A 23,622-nucleotide genomic window follows, 5' to 3' on the forward strand; every position below is an offset into this window, starting at 1 on the left:
TACTTTTAATTATTTCTATGGGCAAAAAAAATTTTGGTTCACTTTTCATAGTTCCTTTTGCTAAAAATCTTACATGTTATTGTTATTGGGTGTTATTGGGTGGGCCGACTACTCACTCTTTGCAGCCAGGGGCTGAATTGCGAGGAGCTAAATCACAATAGGCAGGGCTAAATCACAAGGGTCTGGAGTGAGCTGCCATTCGGCGCCACTCAGGTGACCTCAATACGACTGTCGCAAGTGTCTGGAGCGAGCTACCATTCGGCGCCACTCAGGTGACCTCAATACGACAGTAATTGCCCCAGATGCGGCCAAGGGACTGTAGGTTCTACATCACTGTAGGACACTAAGTCTTGTTCCACTAGACAAAGGGTGAAGGTAAAGCTGATAGAACTGTATATATAATGTGCTACCGGAAGTACTGCTCCCATTTCTAGGGAGGCACACTGGGTCCCCCTAACTCTTCGGAATAGATTTTTTTGTACATGCAGAAGTTTGACAACTGAGGCTAACAGCTGAAGCTACCACATCCACAGGGCTATTGGCTTTATATATATTATATATGTTTGATATTTATATATATAAATATATATATATTTACAATTATGTCATATTGTATAATATATCAATGTCATAATGTCATATTTAAAGGGGCATTCCACTCCGGAAGGGAGTCTTGTTTTCCAATAGATAATGTGTCAAGGAATACAAAATCAGCCGAATTTTGTGGAATTCATCTTGGGATGAATTACGCGATTTGCGTTTTATAAAACAAAAATGACACTCACTAAACCCATGCAGACCCTTCCCATGCATTCCCTATATGCATAAACACTTTCTTAATCGTATATATTTTCGGAATAAATGAGGTACGCTAAGCACACTGAGAAGGCAAATTCCTCATAAGATAGCGAAGAATACAAGAACAAGACAAGATTTCTTAGCGAACCTGAAATTAGTTTTGTAACCTTACCTAAAAGTTTTGCATTGTAATCAGCCATAGGATTAATTCAAGTAGAGGGTACTTGGGGAGTTTAGTACCAGACTGAATGCTTTTGAGGCACGTGGAGCAATAGGGTACTTCATCGTATAATATGAAGTAGTATGCAGTTATAACTTTCTAAAATTAATATCTATCGGAAAATAACACTCCCGTGTGGAGTGGAATGCCCCTTCAATAATAAATATATAATATATATAATTGGTGGTGACATATTGGCTTTATGTCACCACCCAAAATGACAAACGCAACCCCTCAAACAGTGGCAGAGTGGGTTTTAAACCTCCTGCCTCTAGATCCATTTAGCTCAAACTCTGTTCCTCAAAACTTGATGGACACTTTTTCCCTGCCAACATTACAGCCTGTCTAGTGGAATATAAACTGCAAGGCACGCTCGTAGTTGGTTCAGGTTTCAGGAAGATATTGGATGCATGATTCAGTGCTTGGTATCTATCCTTATTGAACAAAGGCAGCCATACATGATAAAATCCACCACAGGGCACTCTAAACTAAGATGTGAAGATGCTGCTCTATGAATAATACATCCGACCTGGGCAAACTTGAAGTAACCAAACCCACGCTGTTTTACAACGTGAAAGTTTCCAAGCTGGAACAAGCAAGGGTAAGCCATAAATGACTTGACTTGAGAGAGAAAACCAACTAGAACCATGTTTTCCACTCATTTTTCTCTAATCTCTTCAATTTCTGGACATTCACGGAAGAAATCTTACTACAACAGCATAACCAGGTACTTTCAATTGAAAATACTTTTCCAAAAATGTGTGAGTGTGATTATCATTTGATGTGAATGTGGTCATGCAAGTTCAGTGAGTCCAGGACCAAATATGTAAAAAGCAGAATCAAAAAAGGCCCTCAAGAGGCCTATGTTCTACTTTGACCTTCGTCTTTCCAAGGCCTACCCCCATACTAAATATGGTCACAATTCAACCAGGCGTTCTTACATTTATATATGTTGACTATGAATATCCAGAAATACAAACACACAGACAAACACACACACCAAAACAGTACCAGGTCCTCCATTTTCAACTACAATTAGCAGTTCTGTAAATGGTAAAATGTATAAATGTAGCCTTGCACAACTGTATAGCCAGTCCTCTATGCTTAGCCAGATCAAAACTCACAGTGCACGAGGTAGTAAATAAAACTCCTGATGTCCTTTTATAAAGCAGATCAAGACATCTTTGTGAGCAGTACTCCATCCCCCCTACATTAGGCCATCAAAGTGTGAGGGATGCTGTGATATACAAGACACATTGGCTGGACCACAGGTCTTGAAGTTGGAGGATCAAAAGAGCTTATCAAGCATGTTTGCTTTCTGAAAACACGTTGAATCGTCTCTAGCACACAGCTCTCATCTTTGTTGGACAAATGGTCTGTGGTCTATTGCTGAGTTTTCAAAAAAGAACAAGAAACAGTCATGCCTTCAAATACCAGAGTTACCAACCTAGCATTGATGTGTTCACTATCGTAGAGTGGAATTTGTCATCACCAAGTACAGTAGGGGCATCTTCTCTGGGTAGTTTTAAAGAACGCTTGCAAAAACTTAGGTATGACGGGTCGTTCGGCATAATATAACCAGCTGGTGCCGCGCCGCATGCCTGCAAAGCTAGTGTGTTACGCCGAACGGCGGTTATACCGGCTATATAGATACAGGTACAGATACAGATTCATGCAGCAGAAAGACGTCATTTCTGGTGAGAATGTCATTTTGAAATTCAGTCAATTTATATGTGATACAGTACAGCTTAGGCCACAGCAAGTAAATTTTATGGATGACATCCTCTGCAGACTCAAAGCTTCCATATTGGTGTCACTTTTACAAATATCCAATAAGTTTCCTTTCTACAACTACAGTCCTGGGTACCTCGCAAGTGTCACTTCTACAAGTACACCCATTAGGCTACAACACAATATATTTGCTCATAGTGGTACTTTAGCATAATGTTGACCATCCCTGCAGAAGAAAAACTTCTTTTTTTTTTTTTTCTGAAATCAGGCGAAAATTAATGCGCGCGCTGATGTCATCCATAAAATTTACTTGCTGTGGCCTTACGTAAATTTAAGATAAAGTTTTTTTTCTCTGAAATCAGGCAAAAATTAATGCGCGCGCTGATGTCATCCATAAAATTTACTTGCTGTGGCCTTACGTAGATTTAAGATAAAGTACCTCTCCCCCCCCCCCCCAAAAAAAATCCATCCAAACACGCACACATACAAACACACACAGACAAACAGGCCCAAAACTATGCCTATAATTTGACCTTGGTGATGTGAACAGGACAACTACTTGAAATTAATCACACTTGACATTGAACTCTAATCATTGCACCATCTACAAAGCCATTAAGAAACCACTATCTCGTCAAAGTAGAGAAATCACTATCTACTGGAAGTAGTCTAATATATGGCTTTCCATCCCCTGTGACCACCTGTGCTTTAGGCAGTAAATTTGATGTCAATATCTGTATGACTCAAAAAACTCTTCATACATAGATTGAAGGAAACAAACATCTAATCATTTCTTTTGGCATAGACATTGGCACGGTGGCCTTGTTAATAGGGTTGTTGACTCCGAACCTGGAGGTACTCAGTTCGAATCCCTGACAGGCTATGATTTTGTACCCTTTGAAATTGAAGTTTGATAAAAAAAACATCAACGATTCAAATCGCATACAGAACAGAATAAACAAATGATCAAAGCCGAATGCCCAATGCAGCATTTAGATAGATCAAAAGCGTTTTTGTACAATCGGGTGATCGCTCTCTGAGTTTATTGACATTTTATGTCAGGCTGAAACAGATCTATAGGAAGCGAATGAGTGACCAGGACTCGTGTTATTAGAATCGCAGCGCTCTGAGTCACCTTGGAACGTGGATAGACTAGTCTGTACATTGCCAGGAATGTTCCATGGAATGCATGATGGGGGTGTGATGATTTTAAACTTTATCCTAAAATTTTCCTTATTTCTTTAGCAGTAATGGCTTATTGAAAACACAACTTTGTATCACTATATTTGCAGCCTGGAGACTGAATTGATGTCTTAAAAATAGAACCCTTAAAATAAGATAGATTGTCATGCTTGAATATCAATACTAAGTAGAATCGTTTTAGCTCATGCCTGGATATACATTTATAAGTACTCTAACAACTAGTACTGTTAGTGCTAAATGGTGATTTGGTTCTATTATTCAAACTTTATACACATAGTTAATTAACTATGCATATCTTGTTGGCTGCAAATTGTACTGTGGAAATACAATACAATAACATATAGACAGTAACAAATAAAGTTACTCAAAAATCACTAAAGGTTTGCACAAAGTCTGTCAGTAAGTTACGTTATACATGTAAATTTTTCCTCACATGAGACGGTTGGAGAAAAAAAGAAGAGAAATGTTATACAACATTGGTTATAAGAATAATGCTAAAATTGAATTAAGCATTACACAATAATTATTGACAAATGTTTAAATTTTGTTTGTTTATATGCAAGTCCAAGTGTTATTTTAAAAAAAATATTGATTATGTTACCCCAAAGTAAGACCTGCACTTTTAAGATTACAACTAACAGCTTAAAAATTTTTTGTCTAGTGCTTCTTTCGCGTAGCTTGTCAACATATCTGGCCAGAGTCGTAAATTTTAGAATGAAGCTTAATGGTTCCCACAACCTTGAGAAGATCGATAAAGGTGCATATCTTTGACCTTGAAACAGATCTCCCCTCCCATGCAGCTCCTAAAACATTTATTACAAATCAGCTGACTACAAAATCAATCTATAGGGATGATTCATTTGTCAACATTGTAAGGGCCAGTCTAGAAATTATCTGTTGTGGTTGTATTCAGGCTTTTCATACTCTTTTTTATTCTGTCTTGTATGATTAAGTACAATTAAGTATTAATAATCGTAGACAACAACAATTGCATACCTGCTTCTCTTACAGTTTGAAGGAAATGTTGCATCATTCACATACGGTAGTTCACCTTAATCTGTGGGTTATCCTATATCCGTCACATTACATCATATCGAAAAACAGGATATTTCCAGCTACAATTGTGGATACATTCTGTTCTCCAACATTCTATTTTTATGTGTAACATGCTGTCCACCTAATTATGTGATTTTCATGTTCATTTTTTTAGTTGCAAATCGTTTGTGAGGATTTCTAAAATTTCAAAGATTTAATGATGTTTATAAGTTGTTATCCATGGTGCTGAAATTATAGCTGCTATGATATATCATACTTTATGTCATTCTACGCTCTTTCACAAGGTTACACCTTTCCTGATGTCTACCAACTCATTGGAAAAACTTATAGAATTATTCATGAAACAAGTTATTATATTTGTTAGGCATTATGTTTAAGAGTCTTTTCCAACTGATCACTATGGGAGTTGACTGACGTAAATTGATGTCCCCGTGTGTGACTCTATCACGCCACGGGATAATTTGTCATTTGCTGGCATCGTATGATGGATTTGTAGTCACCTTGTGGCTCTAAACACTGTTGTACATCATTCCTGAAACAGTAATTACATGCTGTAGTTTAACCATCTAGTAGATATTTGGGTAGAATTCCCAAAAATTAGATCAAGGATCCTTAAAGCTATTTTTGGACCATTAATTGACACTTATCAAATGGGCCCACTATTTCTTTACATAATAAGGACTCTAAATGTGTATGCAAATTTTCCTGGCATTTCTTTCATTTTTGCTCAGCAAATTTTCTTCTTTTTTTGTACTCACTCCTTTGAAATATCAATGTTTCACCTTCATTGACCTTTCAAATGGCAGGATTCTTTAATCCAAATATCCATCTGTTCAACAGCCCAGAGCATAACAACAACAAAGAACGATTGACGTCATGATGTTGTCAAGTGGTCGCAATACATCAATTTAACATTGATGTGCAAGCAAAGGTCAGATTATGAAGTGTACATTCAGGAAATTACTCTGCCATGCAGCTCTACTCTTTTCATGTTTAGATATGAATGGGCCGATGAAATGTGAATAAAAACGAGATTAGATGACGAAATGTCATGTACAATTTACTAAAATCTAAAGCCAATTTTTATGTTGGCAAGTTAGTTTGAGTACAACAGTTGTTTTTGTCATCATTTTGGCATGGTGGTAGTGTCAAATTTGCTTTTAGTCAAGGAAAAATGCAATTCTTGCCCTAAAATCTTTGATTTTTGTTGAATATAATGTTCTCAAAAATCTGGCAGTCTACTCAATACTTCAGCAATGCAGCAATATATGCAGCAATATTTGGAGACATTGTTTTTGCCCAGGCAGTCATGATGAAATCACAGTTTGTCCAATAATAGAACACCATGAATAAATTATGGATTTAGGTCATCAGGTCCTCCATACGTACCCTGTGTCCCTGGTGACATTGGGAGGCTGCACGGTAGAGTATGTGGAAAAGGATAACCTCAAGCCAACCGTTCACACTTACGCCACATCTTCAGAAAAGACGCTGGAGCCGCATGTTCCCCGTTTAGAAACTTTATTTGAACCAACACATAACAAACATGTTTTGCCGTGTGGCTTCCTCAGTGTTATGGGCTCGAATGAGCATAGTACAGCATGTCCTCGCTTTTGTAGGCCAAGTGCATAGTGAACTGTCCAGATGCAAAGTGCCCTAGGTGGCTTAACCAATCACAGTTCAGCAAGTTAGTGCAGTCTGCTCTAGGACTGGCACATAACATAACCTCCTTGACCTTTAAGAAATTACTTCAGCTATTGTTCTAGAACAATCATACTTGTCATAAAGCCAATAAAGCAAAACAAGAGATTCCAATGTTGTTTCTAGCGTTGATGGTGCCCTTGCAGCTTTGCTGACTCTTCTTGCTCTGGTGTTGAAGCTCTGGCGTCTCAGCACTGCAGGCTTTGGCAACAGTGTTGACGTCTTGGGGGGCTGGACTGTTTGCATTCTATATACTAGTAGGTATTCTATATACATGTAGTTTTACTTAGTTGACATAATTTTGCCTGGAAACATAAAACTTTCATATTGAAGTAACTGTGTTGCTGATGAGGCCTTCTCAAGATTTTCTTGAACCTCTGCATGTATAGCTCAAAGCGTGGGTAAGTTATTGGAATTACTGATTCTACATTGCTTACTTACCAACTGCCTTAGTGTCAGTTGCGGCATGAAGGCTCAGCATTTTACATGTAGTATACAACTTAGGTTGGACAAGTCCGTTGGCCCAATGGCCCCGGGGCAAGTGGCAGTGCTGATTGGGCATTAGTGCATGTTGTACCATAATCTACCCGCCCAGGACAATGTGAGACTTTTCTTTCTTTATTTTACACCTATTAGATTAAATGTATTTTTCTTAATAACATATTGCAGTTTTTAAACAGTTCAATTCCCTTTATATCAAATTGAAAGTACATGCTTTGTCCTGAGAGCTCCAGTTAAAGAATAGTTCCTCTATTAGCATCATTGCCAGTGTGCTCTTAATGAATAGTTGTCATTTTGTATCCCTCTACCCACTGATTTGGAAGTCAAAAACATCCCTTGCTTGAATCAATGCTGTCTTTACAAGTATTTTACAAGTATTAGCCCGTAAAAAGTATACATGCTCCTTCTCTGACATTACTTCTCATAAAATGAGGAACAATGGGAACATCAAGGGCATGGCTAGTAGCAAGATGACCTTCAGAAGGTCGTAGCGGGATTCGCATTACGATGGCCCGGGATGACTATGAGTTGTCGGCTGGCGGCACAATGTGCGCGCTGCCTGGTGACAGATGTGCCATGTGGGGCTGTCCTGGTTCTTAGCCAAGTTGAAGTACAAGGTGTATAGATGCCAGCATTAGGCACCACCAATTCCATTCCTTGGTTATTGGATTCATCACCTTGTTGTTTCTGAGGCCACTTTGATTTGACAACATGGATGACATCCTCTGGAAAGCTAAAAAAAAAAAGAAAGAAATTTGCCCCCCTTCCCCCCAAAAAAGTTGCCTTCATTTTGAAATCTGAGTGGTTAGGAAATTTGAACAAATGACTGAGCACTAAGAGTATACAGTGTAGTATAACAAATAATAAAGTCTTTATTATTATCTTTGACCTTGGAATTGATTTAGGCATCCTATCACATTGTTATATTACATTTTCTAGTATTCTTTCTTGCAATGTGCAGCATATATATCTCCCCTCATTTTGCAGCTACTTAATATGTTTTATTTGATTGAGGGTTTTTTTAAATGGACAAAAATTGATTTGCATGGGTATGTTATCCATTTAATCAAATCAACATGGGCCTAATTTGAGTTAAAAAAGAGTCACATGTATCATCAGGAATTCTTACAAAAATTCAACTATGTATTGACAGACCAGGTAAGATTTTAGTTCTTTCATCTGTCTCTCTTGAAACAATTTAGGAACTACTAATTAAATTTTGGTTGTCTAAGATGAAGTAGTGCTTGTGGTTTTGGTTTGCCAAGTTTAAGGCTATAAAGATATAATGCCATCAACTAAAAGCAATTATCTTCTGAAATGCAATTAGAGGAGTGATTTGGTACAATTAGCAGTTATGTCGTAATTTCAGCAAGACAGCCTGCAATGCTGCATATATACGACAGCTTATAAAATGAATAGCTATTTTTACAGCTTTTTATGGCAAGTCAGAAATGTATTGAATGCTTCTAGGCCCAGAAAAGATGAAATGGAATGAAAATATCCTGTGTTTGCCAGCAATAGTGACTGTCATCCCTTTATGTTTGCCTGTCAAATTCATCATCTGTCGAGCTGATTTGAGAGAGTGAGACACAAGGAGACAGACAGACAGAGACCTTGATTGCATGGCAATTGTAAAAGGCACACTATATGGCAACTTGTACATGGCACATTGAATCATGGCAAAGACAATCTACCTATGGATACTAATACTCTAGAACATCATGTTGACAACAGTATGCTATGTCAGACATTGTCTCATTTTTTAATAGACTTATAAATGAATTGGCTGACATGTATATTATGGTCTTACCCTATGTAATAGCCACAGGCTAGTTGTCTAGCCCTGGCTGTGCATGCTGAACAGCCAAACTTAAATAAATAGATGAATAAAATATGTATATGATTATATATAAACAGGGCACAATCATAACTTTATCGAAAAGAAGAAGTGCGTAGTGATATTATATTTGGTTTTACATGCATAGACTGTTAGAAATTTTGTCTGTCTTAATCATACATGTACAATGTACCTTGGACAATATAGTATTCAGAAATCAAATTCGCTCTTTATATCAAGTGATTTTCAGTTGAAAAAGCTGACAACCGCCTAATGCATTGGCATTGCCCTTAGCTCAATGAATCTCTGCATAGAGGCAAATTAATTTCCAAGAGGAGGCTACAAGCATTTTCAGGCATTGTCATCATCATCAATTACCTCCCTGACGTTAATGACGGGAGCTTAATTAATTTTGTGCGTCTCTTGATGATACTTCTGCCTGCAGGCATGATGCTTTCATGTTCAGGGAAGTGTAGGACACCCATATTTACAGCTGATAGAGATGGAGAACAGAGTAAATCTTGTTGTAAGGGTAGATTTTTCAGTAGAATGCAGATACTAGCTGTAAGGACTTTTATGTAGTTTGTATGTCTTATGATTGTACCTGTAATACATGTACTATGTTTTATGTCCAGGAGGATTAACCTCTTACAAAGCTTGTATGTTAGTGTCCAGAGTATTCAAAGATTTATCACACTAGAATATGGAAGAAGACTGAAAGTCTCTGCTGTGTTATAAAGAATGAATGTAAAAGTGTGCAGTGATTAAGGAATCCATGAATGTATTGTAAATACTAGATTGGACAAGGACATACAATGTAAATCAATATATTCGACTAAGTCTGTTTTGTACAAGCTATATTAACAACAATCAATCAATTTCATGCTGATGTGAATCAATGGATTTGATCATGACTACATTAGTATGAGTAACCCCAAACAATTGACTAATTTTAGGCCCCCTTTGTTGTTCCTAAGAAGAGACACAAAATAAGCTGTTATTATTTATTTATGTATGCAAGATAGCAAGTATATAGCAGTTCTATGAATGATCATGTTGCTGTATATTAGATGTAGAGAACCCAAATAAGAACTGATATATTTGTGTCATGAATGTTATTAACAAAACCATCTTTCTTCCATATCAGTACTTGTAGCAATAATAAGATTTGTTCAGGCCCATATCAAATGTGCTTAGCCAAATGATAAATGAATTTCTGTTCTTTATGCCCCAGGGCCTATCCTACCCTATGCCAACAGAGTAGACCAGTCCATCTCAGCTCTTATCGACCCCTTGACTTCCCAAATGGGGGTGAGCAGGGTGATATTTACCACCCTGTCTGTATAACGTATTGCTGCCTCCCAGGTATCCCAGCAGGCCCGGCAGATTGGTGGCTTCCCGCGGGAGCCGTGACGTCAAGCGGGGTTTCACACGCACCGCCGCCCTCCCCTGCACAACCGTAATCACCTCTCCTTCTCTCTCCTGCAGGATCCCAGACTCCCGCAACCAACCGGGTGCCAGTTCTGCCTGGGTTGGAGTAAGACGCAGTGCGATAACGTCAGGACTTTGAACTGTGAGGTAGGGGACGGATTACACCATCAGAAATTTTGATCAGAAAAGCAGCCCAGCCTCAATCACTGCAATCCTGCCCTTGGAGAAGGTCACATTGAGAATTTTTTACCTCCGATGAAAGGACCTCGTTAGTAGGATTGCCACAAATTACAACTGTCGGGAGGAAAGGGGAATCGTTGCTGTGTTGTAACAGAGCCACATATTCGAGACCTCGTCTGTATGCAACGCTGCAAAGCATCATCCTTGAGGAAGGTTACAATCGGAGAGTGTTATCTGCCATCAGCTGTCCGTGATTGAGATGCAGCGGGGCAGTCTCTCGTTCTGAGTTGCTGGGATATCCTCTCAGTCTGCTCAGGTGAGCAACTGCTGCATGGAGTCGCCGGCAAAATTACCGGGCAACAAGATTTGTGGCTGGCGGGAATGAGTTTTGGGATGACATTACGGAGAGCTGTAATTCCACTGTGAATTCAGCGCCCATTATTGAGGAACGTCACATCAATTATTCATTACCCCCACACTCACTGTAGGCAGAGGGTTTCCAATCCTGACTGATACAACATGGAGAACGAGGAATTCTCAAGAAAGTCTGAAAAGCTGGGCTTGGTGGACCGGGAGGGGAATCGCTCTTACACTCAGCCGCAGCCTGAACTAGATGGCGAGCTGAAGAAGGATCCGGAAAAGGACATTGATACGACAAAACCAATCAAAGCTCCCAAAGATGTGGTACCGGATCTCTCCCCCACCACTCAACTTGCACATGACTATGAGAATGCACTGCAGGAGGCAGGCTTTGGCAGGTACCAGTGGACATTGTTCGCTGCCCTGGGCATGGGCTTGGCGGCTGACGGAGTAGAAATATTTGTGGTGGGATTCGTTCTGCCCAGTGCAGAGAGGGACCTCTGTCTCTCCGACCAGAGGAAAGGATGGCTAGGTAAGCAATTTTACTCACTAGTTCTTGTTAGGGATGTGTTTAGGCTACATCATCTCATTTCCTTGGTTCACAACATTCTAAAATAAAATGTTGATCAAAAGGTCACGATTCAAATGGAGGGATGAAAGGAAACCTTTGATTGGAATCTGACTAGATGTATATTCACACCCTTTAATTGTGCCTGTGTACTCAAGTACATCCATTCCCTTTTAAAATAGACTCTGTTTCATGCCCATCTTTCAGATAACCATGTGCTTTTGAATCCAAGAAGCAGCAAGTTAAATTGCTGTGGCCATATATAGGTGTATTTTGACAATTTCGAAACCCATCTGTCAGTAATGTTTGTATATGAGATTGAGCAGCCCTATTTATGTAAACGACAGGTTGAAAGATGAGAAAGCACATCATCAGATCTCATTTGTGACCAGGAAAGCATGGAACAGGATCATGTATTTCATACCCAAGTTAATCCTGCAAGTCTTTCAGGACAACGAATCACAAAACATTGATTTGGGTTAACCCTTCATATCTTTCATTGACAACGAATCAGAAAGCCTCACTTTGATTGGCCTTGACACCCAGGGAAAGTCAAGAGGGAAATTACAGTCACTCAGGATTATGCATTGGATTTTGAATAAAATACTCAACAATAATTATTGGATGTTTCAAGGTTGGATTAATTTTCTCTAATTGAAATTAGTTTAGCTAAATAAATTTCTCTCAATCTGTTATCTTCTTTGCATTGGATGAGCAAGGATGCAGGAATATGAAATTATGTTTATTACCATAGATATGTAGCATGTTCTTGATCTAGATGCAAATAATTTTGCTCCTATATACAAAATATATGGTTTAAAGTATTATATGTATTTTACTTTTTTTAACTTCTGTAGTTTGCATCCTCTTGAAAAAATGACTTCCAATTAGATATTATCATTAATTTTCCAAATATGTAATGTATATACAATTTTCTCACTGAAACAATATTACAATACTGTCACCTGGATACATGATGAAAATATATTGACATAGCATTGCATACATGTACATTTACGTCTAAATTAATTTGGTTTCCTTTCACACAGACAAACTAGCTTTGACAAATTGCTTAGATCTGCCAAAGAGTTGCTTGAGGAAAGCCCCATCTTGCCAATTACATTCAGCCATGTGGTAGCCTTACAAAGCCATTCAGTGGTGATGTATTGGCCTTGTGGGTATCATGGTAGTCTTGTTGCAGTGAACAGGAGGAGACACCAATGAGCCATTTCTGGTAGCATCTGTATGTCAGACTGCTGTGAATACGTCAGCATGAAATGATTTGTTGTATAGGAAATCTCCCTTTAGCACTCAGTAAATTCTACCTCCGTCTCCACTCCCTGGTTTGGCCTACTAGTGTTGGAGTTGCCAGATACTTTGCCCCCAGCATCTAAGACTGAGAGTCAGATAACATTTGCTTAATGTGCATGCACCAACCAGAGGTTCCTTAGGGGTTCCTCAAGGCTTTGTTTTAGACCACTCAAGGCCACTGTCTGTAACATATAACACATATCTACTAAAATCTCTCTCTCAATTTGTCATCTTCCATGTATAACGTGAGCAAAAATCTATTTTTGAACATTTGACCAGGTAGCTGAGTGTACATGTGTTAACCAGGTACATGTAAAGGTACCAACGAGGGGAAAGTCCCCACAAAATATTGCTTACATCTACTAAAAGTTGACCAAACTAAAAAAAAAAAAAAATTAATACAGCATAATACCTTAATATGTAGTATCTTTCACCAGTTTCACCTTAATATCTTGGCCTCTGAATGGGTCTTTGGTTCGACTGTTTTATCTGCTATCCTCTCATGGCTTCGGCTAAACTCAAACCTGTCCAATGTGGTTTGCTTTATTTAGAAATATTTTGCATTTTGCACATCAAAACAGAGTCTCAAAAAACTTTCTAATACAATCCAAACCAAACAAATTGTGATTCAATGTAATGCACATCATCATCATCATCTTGGGCGACTTGCCCAGCTCAAGTTCACAATGATAATATCCAAATTAATGATGTAATAGAAATGAAATATAAGGCATAGTCATGAAATATATGGCTATGAATAGCCAACAAGACATGATAATGTGACATTCAGAGACAAAAAGAAGAAGAAGTGACAGATATTTATAATGTTATGCAAGTGGGAGGAACACAGGAGCTTTATTTTACAAGCACATTACTGGGCTAAACAGAGATTATGCTTTACATGTTGCATCAGAACACTTGCCAAGTTGTTTACATGTAGTCAATGCCTAGATTAATCATAAGCTCAAAGTCACATTGTGCTCAGTACATTTTTAAAAAAAAAATGACATTGTGTCATCATGCCCCAAAGGTTTTTGGGTAGCAACAGAAGTTTTGCTTTTTTCACATTTTATTTTTTTTAGATTTGCAAGTAAGATTTTTTGGTGGGATTGTATTACTTTAGGAATATTTGGTTTGTCAAAACGCATTAGGAATAAAGGTTTCAGTGCTACTCATTTATCTTAAGTGAGTGAATTTACTACTAACTGAATACAATATTTCTCTCATCAACATATAAAAATGTACTACAAATCTATGATGAAATGCACATCATAATTTCTACTATATATGAATTGAATATTGACAGATTCTTTACTTCAGAGGAGATTAAAGGTAACAGAAAAAAAGTAATTTCAAGCCCTAACTTCCCATCCCTCCTCATACACCAGCAATGAACCGTCCCTGCCTGGGCTCAGGTGTATGGATCCCCCTAAAGAGGTCACCCCATTCATGGATTAATCAAGCACACAATTGCCACGGATCCAGCCGAATTATTTATAGCTTTGCCTGCCGCACAGTCGCATCGCAAAGCTTCACAGCGCAATCGTTGCTCCGTTCCGTTTTATACGGTCCTTGAGTGGGGTCAGAAGCTGATCCAGGAGCTTTGTCTGGCGTGCGGTTCCCTGATCCTAATGGCGGTAATGCGCCCCTCTCGGATGTCACTGAGCGATGGTGGTCCTTTCAGATCTTTAGATGCTCTGCCCTTTAATCTATCACAGCATGGGGAAAGTGCTCTATTTTTCTTTAGCATCTCTTTTCAACTCCTTTTTTGATAATAATGACAATGATAATAATAATGATATAATAATAATAACAACTGTATTTGCTATCCATGCCAAAGGGCTAATTGCAAACAAAGGAAAACAATTGTATACAAGACGAGTAATGTTATACTTATCAGAGTAGAGAAATGAAACACATTTTATGAAATAAGAGGTGGTAAAATATCAGCTATTTTAACCCTATACCAAATGTATTTCAGCACCTGGGACAGCAACCAATGGCCAATGGGTTAGATTTTGGAATAAGAAATTTTTAGGAGTTGTATATAAGTGATTAGTCACTAATAAATCCCCCAGCCCTATGCTTCCATGCTGTCCACTAAAATTCTTACATTCAAATGTCCCAAGAAAATAGATAGATGCAGCCTTTCATTCATCCATCCCCATCAGAATCACAAGACAAACAGCACTCTGTGGTAATCCCCACCCCACCTCCACCATCCTCCAGGCAAATGGAGAAGAGATGGTGAGAAAAGATTTTGCCTTAATGGAAATAATACAAGTGGTCCAGAAAAAAAATATTTATTGGTTTGGTCCAAATAAAAATAAGTATAGATTTTTTGAGCAGGTTTCAGATCAATCCATAATCACAGGGTCATTACCTATGTCATCAGATTAGTAGACAATTGGTACATTGTGTAGAGGTCAAAACGTATATTTTTGTAGCTTTTATCATGCCCATGAGAGACATGATTTCATTGCAGTGGTATGTAAGAAAGTGATTTATTTTCTTTTTGACTGATTATTAGGGGTAATAAAAACTTGGTGATGTCATCCATGATAATTGGCATAAAATTAAGAATTTTTCATGTCTTTATTCAGCAACAGTTTTTCATGAATTTATCAAAGCAACAAAAGATGAAAAAAATTCATGACAATATGACTAGTCAGGAAATATTAATATTCTCATCACATGATTCAAGAGGTTTCTTGTGTGCTTCTGAGCCTAGGATAATATCCTTCACATGAGTAGATTATGTGGTGCCATGGTGACTAGAGCTCTGGAAGAAGATTTATGTCAAATTGAGATTCTTAGGAAATGAACTTATTGATCCCTGCTGTCAGGCAAACTTAGACCACATCAATTTATTCTTTTGGTCTTCAGACATTTTTAAGTAAAATTAAGGGAAACAGAAGACTTTTAGGAAAACTTGCATCTTACTAAATATGTGTACATTGTATATTACTCCCTTAACCTGTTTTTCACTAAGGTTCAGCCCTCAGACTATTTTGGTATAATTTAGTGTTATTTTAATAATCTGATAAAAAAAACAAATAAAATTAGCGTGTCCTTAACAACAGTAAATTGTCCCCAGTTTCTACCAGGAGAAAACACGTTGATTTACTTATAATTGAGGTGCAACACATTACTTCACCATATTGAGATAACATCCAAATGCAAATAAAAATTCAGCAAAGCAACTTAGTCAAATGTCTGACTTTTTGCTACCAAATAGACTAAAGCTTAATAAAATTTATTATTATGAAATTGATACATGAAACAGTAGTAACTGTTCCTAAAACAATTCTCATATTCAAAATTATATTTTAGACAATATGTATCTGATGATTTTCATGATGATGTTTATTTGGTTTGGCCCCTTTTCAACTAAACTACAATTGGTGAGCAAATATTGAACAAATCAAATATCAAAATTACGGTAGGTGCGAATGTGTAATAGAAATGTGATGTACAATGCAAATTTATGATTTATCAAGGCAACAAAGCACACCAAAGGTCAGAATATTCTTTATCGAAGAAATTGTAAATCAGCTGTTGAAGTGAGCAAGGGGTGTTCCATGAAATACAACCAGGATTATTATGTCAAGGAAAAAATATGATTACCATTCCCTGTCACCCCTCGGGAGATAGCCACAGGTTTCATCATTAGTGAAACATGATTATTTCTCCCTGAAGTGATTTCATTACACATTCATTACATGTTCAAGGATGACACAACATCATCTTATTCTCAGTGTTTTTGACCCAAGGTCAAATCTTTTGGTAATGAACACTATACGTAATACTGTGCCCCCCTCCCCTCTCCTCCCATTTGTAATGATTGTACCATTCAAACCATCAGCCCTATTGTTTTAAAAAAATGGTTCACTGACTTTCATATTTCCCTTGGGTGCATTTCTGCTTCAGGCAAAAACAAAGCAACCCTTTGGGGAGTTACTTTCAAGGCTGTATTCTATTACTGAAGCCAAAGGTGGTATGATTTCAATAAAAACAGTCGTATGGAATATAGTTGAACGCTGTGATTTTGTGGTCATGAAGGTCAAAGTGCTTTGCTTGTTAACATATTAGGATTTTTTGAAACGATACCCCTTTTTTGTATTCTGGGAATCAAATGCTTCATTGCTTTTCTATCAACTTTTTATGGTCTTTTCTGATCACATCATCAAAGTAAAAGGCCATATTAAATGGTCCATCTGCATCTTTCAATGAATTTAAGAACATTGCATATATGATGGCTGTGTCAATGAATTGTGAAGAGTTAGGTCCACAGAAGTTTAGTGTAGATCTCTTGTCAAACCACAAGACTTCTTGAATTAAGTCAGACAACTTAAAAGTCTGTGAAATGAATTTCAGTGTACGCAATTATATTCAAAGCCCCTTGATGCAACCACCACATAGCATCTTGATTTATTGGGAACACTCACTGTGCACATTTGGAGCGCAGGGGGCCAAAGGCATGTTCCCAATAGTCATATATACATGTACTACTGTAAATGCCTTTAAATTTACAGGAATTTAATTTGCAGTAGGGATAAAATGAAGTGTTCATTTTTTGTTGTTAACAGTGAAGAGGTTACCATGAATATTGAACCCTGGTGAAAAATTTTAGCATTTACAATATTCCCAGATGGCTAGCAAGAATCATTAAATAAATTCCGAAAATAATTTCATCAGGTTGGTAGGTCATAGGATAGCTGATGTACATTCTGGTGGCACTTTTGTGGCAAGAGCACAATCCCAAACACCCATATCAGCTTCAAATAGCAGCAAGAAGCAGAGCTCCAGTGAGAAGCTCTGAGGAAAATGTCTGAAAGGCATCGAAAAGTCAGCAGGTAATATTAACTGGTAGTGTAAAAGAAAACTTTTGTGGAGGACCAGTCTTCTATGCGCTGATGTATTGCCCAGTGTTGTCGTGCAGAATACAGAGACAGCGTTGGGCCCCAGGTGGCCAGGATTTCCGAGAAACAAGATGTCAAGACCGTCTCTACGAGGACATATTTATTATGCAGCAGATAACTAGATTTACTTGTGGGCTGCAGCTTTGTGTTTAGGCCCTCATGTGTGTCATTTGTCATAGAAGCCGGGTGGTACGGCCATCTGCCATGCTAACTGTTCGTTCTACAATCTTGAAAGAAAAGAGCTGATCACAGAATGCTTCATTAGATGTATACATGTGTGCCATTATCCATCACAGAACTATAATATTTAACCTCTCCAAGAAGGATATGTTTTCTTGAGCATTCATGTGTCTGTCTGTCTGTCTCTAAACACAGTATCTTTAGCAGGTCTAGATAGGTTGTCGTGATATTTGTGGATTAGATCCTAATCAAGTTAATGGAACCTCAAAATGATCAGATTTTGGACCCCCCCTCCCCCCATTTCAGGCAATGTGAACTCCCTAGGATTTGTCCAATATTCAAAGAATTGTCATACAATTTTTACAATGAAGAAGGGTTGATCAAAATATGATGAAATATAGAACCTCTCTTGCATACTGTAATTAATTTTACATTTTTTTACCATTTCTTAGGCACATTTACTGATATGCATTATTATCTTCTCTAAAGCTTTTTAATTACTATGCCTAAATCAACATTTCTCTGGTCAATGTCTTGTTGTTCTATGAACTTTCATAATTTTCGTTTAATCTATATTGTACGATTGTTTAATTGTTAAACAAAGGTATGATTATGTGTAATTTAACTTGCAAACAATGCATGTCAAACATGATGGTAGAAGACGAAACACATTTTATGTCAATGATAGTTCATTCTACAATCACAAAAGAAGAGAGTTGTTTGAAGAGGCCACCAAATTCTAGAGTTTGCTTTTAGACTTAAGTAGACACTTGCTGATACTTTTAATTATGTAACTTGCAATTAGGCCACGGGCAAGAATTTGTAATAAACTTAACTATATTATTTCACAATTTCTGTGCACTTATGAGCTTCCTTTAATCATCATAGCAGTTAACCAACATTTCAAATCGTACGTACTTCACATAATGCTTCATTAGATGTATACGTGTGTGCCATTATTCCATCACAGAACTAACAGTGTTGAGAATAATGAGCCAGTGGTTGGTGATTTACAGGTACTGTCACTTCTGACAGATTAATATCCAAATTGCCATACATGCCGTTAGCTACATGTATATCACGACACATAGAGAGACTTCCAAGATGATTTGTAATTCTGTTCTTCAATTCTCTTTGACTACAGTAAATGTATACTGCATACAATTTGTCATTCTTTAACAACAGAAAAGACCTCCTCATCTACGGATATAGATGTAAAGGTACGCTACATGCTTGCAAGCCTGGACTAAATGTATTACACCACAGAGCAGCTATTTTCATTAAGGGAGTATATCAGCAGGATCTGACTGACAAAAGCATTAAAAATAAAGTCACTTTTTAGGGTCATTTTCTACATCACAAGTTGGATCTATCTTTAAGTTATCACAATGCGTAGTGTCATGAGAAAATCTTAAAATATGCACACTTCCCACGGCTGAGGCAGTTGCCTGTCATTTTTGGTAGACTATAGAAAATAAATATATTTTTAGCTTTTTACTCTGTATATAATGATATTTGATAATTTTGTATATAATCAATTCTGTTTATAATTGTCACCAAATTGTATATTTATGTCTACTGACTTTTGATGTCTAATGTTTATTGTTTGATTTGGTTTCGTATTGTTTTCTATTATCATTTCAGGTCTGGGAGGACAACTTGTAAAGGTGTTGATACACCTGTTTTGTCCTCCCTTCCACTTGTTTTTGCATGTGGTAAATTCAAATAAAGAAATAAAGAAAAATAGCAAGGGGACTAAATAGCACTTTCTTTTACTTTTTTTTACAATGATTCTGGAAATGTGAAACAAAACAGAAATTAGTTGCAATATGTCTAATCTGAAAGGAGCTCAGAACATTTGTGGTTTTGATCCCAAAGTTCTGTATGATGCCCCTTTGAAACAAATAAACAGGACACCTTCAAACAAGCTTAACTACCACATCCCTAGGGTTCTTGGAAAGACTTTTCCTATCATCAATTCCAATACATTACACTAAGCAGCCCTGTTTTGTGACCGAGCTAGAGAAAGAGGTTTTAGCTTAAGGAAAGCCTGCAGGGTCCCCTTGTCATGCGGCCTGTTTTGTAGCATGCTGAAGTCAACCTACTTACGACACTGGAAGGCTATCAGAGATCTGAGACGTGGTGGCACCACATCTATCTGTGTCAGCACAGGGTCTGACTTGAGGGGTGGATTCAAAGACTCTAGGGTCGTGGGGTTAGGAGAGGATCCATCTTCGTGTCAAGACCGGAATCCAGATGAGAGGAAAAGAGGTTGAAATAGTGTCTGCTGCAGGTTATCTACCGTGATATCTGAAATGCTTGAGTAAATCCATTTGTATTTGTGTAGAAGCTGACTTTATACGACTTCTTGTTGTAACTCTGAAATCTTAAAAAATCAAACCTCTATCTTCCTGAAGTAAGATTTTTTGAATAACTAAGTGTGACATGCTTTTACTACTTGTCAACCAATATATAACCAGTTATTTCCTGTTTGTAGTTATATTGCATTCTTTGCATCAGCCGTCAGTACCTTTCAATATCAGATCCACAGCAATACTACATAGAGCCAGTAGATTTATGTCATTCCCAGGGGATTCAAAAGTATGGCAGAATTGATCTGGTTCCAGAATAATAAGACACGTTGAAAGCTCTAGAAATCTTGGAAAATAGGTAATACATTTGCCATTGTTGTGGTCTTGCATTTGGTACGATCTTTTTCGTTGTTTGAAGGAGTCAAAAATTAGGAAAGGGAATTTGCAAAATGTTGTTTTTTCTTCTTTTCTTCATTGGACAGAAAGACATCTCTTTCTTTCTGTAAAACAATTTACTTTTACAACAATTTTATTTTAGGGCAGGAGGGGAAAGAATTTTTTTCAATGTTTTATATTCATAGTTTGTAGTTGCAACAAGTTTGTAATTGTACATAAATTAAATAAATTTATATTTTAGTCATTTTTTGGCTGAAGAATGCATAAATGCAACAAGAATCTTTCTGGTTTTGTCAAATTTGTTTCAATATGTTATCTGTAGTGAATTAGCAATTTTTATTTACAGCAATGTGAGGCACATTTATGTAACTATTTATTCACATATTGTTACATTTATCTATTCATTTATCATTCACCTTTGGAGGTTGTCTTTCATAAACAACATGCAAGGAAATACTCAAATGAAGATATACAACTAACACCATCATCTAGACTGTAACAACAACAATGAAATTGAAAACATAAATTTACAGCCTACCAAGAAGGAAAAAAATATATAATATAGGCAAAACTGTAATTGAAAACAAATGTATGTTTTCCCCATGTGTCTAATAAAAGCTGTGTTTTCTATTTGCACAATACATTACAAGGTAGACATTACGACTATGGCATCCACAGGGACATGTAACTTGACATATCACCAACCTCAGAGTGATTTTCCTTCTCTGCCTTAATACCCTTAAAGCTTAATCAGCTCAGACATTCACCCGATCTGTAGTCGTTTCCCAGGCGACGTTTTTGTGTTCTGATGGACCATTTTCTCCTGATGGGGTGATTCTATTTTGTGTCCGTTGCAGTACCATTGGTAACTGTAATTCCACAGTGGTAAATGACTGGAGGGGTTTACATACACAACAAGCAATCCATCATGGATACAGGCATTTTACTGCATTAGGCCATTTTGATTGATTATATGAAAAACATCCAAGCATGCATCAATATCAAGCCATTAAAAGAATATGTTTTTACCATACTGTAAATTGTACAAAAAAGCTGCAAAATGAGGAAATATAATATATCATATTATGATTTTTCAGAAACTTGATGTCATTTATTCCAAGGTCAATTCCAAGATTAAAGGAGAAGATATGAAATAGTAAAAATGAAGAGTCTATTATTTGGTATACCATACTCTGTGTGTTCGGGCATTTGTTCAACCTTCAATACTTAGATTTCATAATGAAGGCAACTTTATTGGGGGGGGGGTGTTGGTTGGACAAACTTTTTTATTTGCATGCTTGCATCAGTTCTGCAGTTCTCAGAGGATGTCATCCCTATAATCAAATAGATGGCCTTAGCTTGCAAATAGGTTTTAGGAAATGTAATGTTGTTTTGATAGCCAAGTGGCTAGGTTTGCAGACATGGGATTGAAAGGTCACAAGTTTGATTCCTGGTTAAGACATTGCATCTTTCATTAAGTCGCTTTACACGAATTTCCTTACTCCTAGGTGTTCATGGTACATGACTTTGGTTGGGGAAGTAAATGGAGGAAGAAGAATTAGAACAGTAATATTTTCAGCACCAAGGACAGGAGCCATAATATGTCATCATTTTTTATTTTCCAAGATTTTTTTAAACAGACTGATGCTGATCACAAAAATAGCTCTATCAGAACCTTCTCTGTCCATTTAACATGGGGGTCCTCCTAGCAATGTCCATTCTTGCAGAAGGGTAATTTTCTTACAATTCTATTTCGGACATGAGTAGTTTTTGAAGTCCATTATGAGTGGAAATGGTTTTGTAATCGTCCATTAAACATGAGGGTGCCTGTGGAATAGTAAATTCATGCAAAGGGGCTCAATTTGGGAAAGCTTCATTTCGAATTCTGCTTCACTTTGCAATATAGTTAACATATTTCCTACAGAAGATGTGTAGGAATAGACAATTTTTGTGCTTCATTCTATTTTTTGGAGTGCAATATGCTGTATTTGTTTATAAATATAGCCTATTTTTATTTCTTCTTTTTTCTGAGAGCAGTGTGTCGAAGTGTAATGTCGCAGTAAATGACTTGTAACTGTGGTGTAACGGTTTACCATCAATGATGATTATGGAGATAATTACCACCTAATGGGTTTTGGGGTCATGTAATCAAATCTTGAAGTAGCTTTAATCAAGAAGCTTACTGTAGATTGTGAAATGTTTGCAGCGGTTTCAATTTCTGGCTCTCTGCAAGCCAGTCATACTGCAAATATTTGCCCTGTAATGCATTGCAAAACTGTGCTTGTTTCAAACATAAAATCAAAGGTACGGCATACTCTTGATTTTCACCTTATTAGGAATTTTTAGTTCCAAGAACTGACTTAACAATATTCTGTAATTTGTCTGAGATTGAGTGAAGTGAGGTTATCAAATCTTGAAATATAAAGATGATTTATTCAATTTGTTATCTTTAGGACAGATAACACTCTACACAGGGCCAACATTTTGGAAGTTTAGTGCATGGATCTGAAATTATCTGTTAGCAGTTTGCCCGTTTTTAAATTGCCATTTCAGCAGACAAAAATCACCAAGCTCTGGCTGAAAATGGAGCTTTAATAGCATCATTTTGCTAAAATGTTTGTACAGGTCAATAAAGATATGCCCTAATGTTGCCATTTAGACTGTTATCCATATTGTTATGCCCACCAAATAGACTTTGCGGTCAAGCAATCAGCTTCTTGTGCTTATTATATACATTGTATGAATGATGATGTTTTTCCATCAATTTTTTTCGCATAGGACCACAATGTTGCTTGTCATTTACAATTTTTTTTATGTGTCATTTGTCTAGAATAAAGGAAGTCTTACCAAGCAGCTTGTTTATAGGGTCAATCATAAAAAATTATTCAGAAGTAAATTTTGCTTTAGAATGTTCA

The 23,622-nt window shown here is 37.1% G+C and overlaps 1 protein-coding gene across 4 annotated transcripts in view; it reads left to right on the top strand.

Moving 5' to 3' along the window:
- LOC118412427 (synaptic vesicle glycoprotein 2C-like) overlaps window positions 1–23,622 on the top strand; it is a 61,962-nt gene that overhangs the window by 26,267 nt on the left and 12,073 nt on the right. For 2 of the 4 annotated variants that reach the window (XM_035815283.1, XM_035815284.1), the window contains one exon: window positions 10,536–11,550. In XM_035815283.1, coding sequence (XP_035671176.1) covers window positions 11,178–11,550 — 373 coding nt within the window. In that variant the 5' untranslated portion in view covers window positions 10,536–11,177. Of the gene's footprint in view, window positions 1–6,844; window positions 6,967–10,444; window positions 11,551–23,622 lie in introns of those variants that run through there. The other 2 variants (XM_035815287.1, XM_035815285.1) reach the window with 2 other exon arrangements.

Source organism: Branchiostoma floridae, chromosome 3 (assembly GCF_000003815.2).
Source record: "Branchiostoma floridae strain S238N-H82 chromosome 3, Bfl_VNyyK, whole genome shotgun sequence".
Taxonomy (NCBI): Eukaryota; Metazoa; Chordata; class Leptocardii; order Amphioxiformes; family Branchiostomatidae; genus Branchiostoma; species Branchiostoma floridae.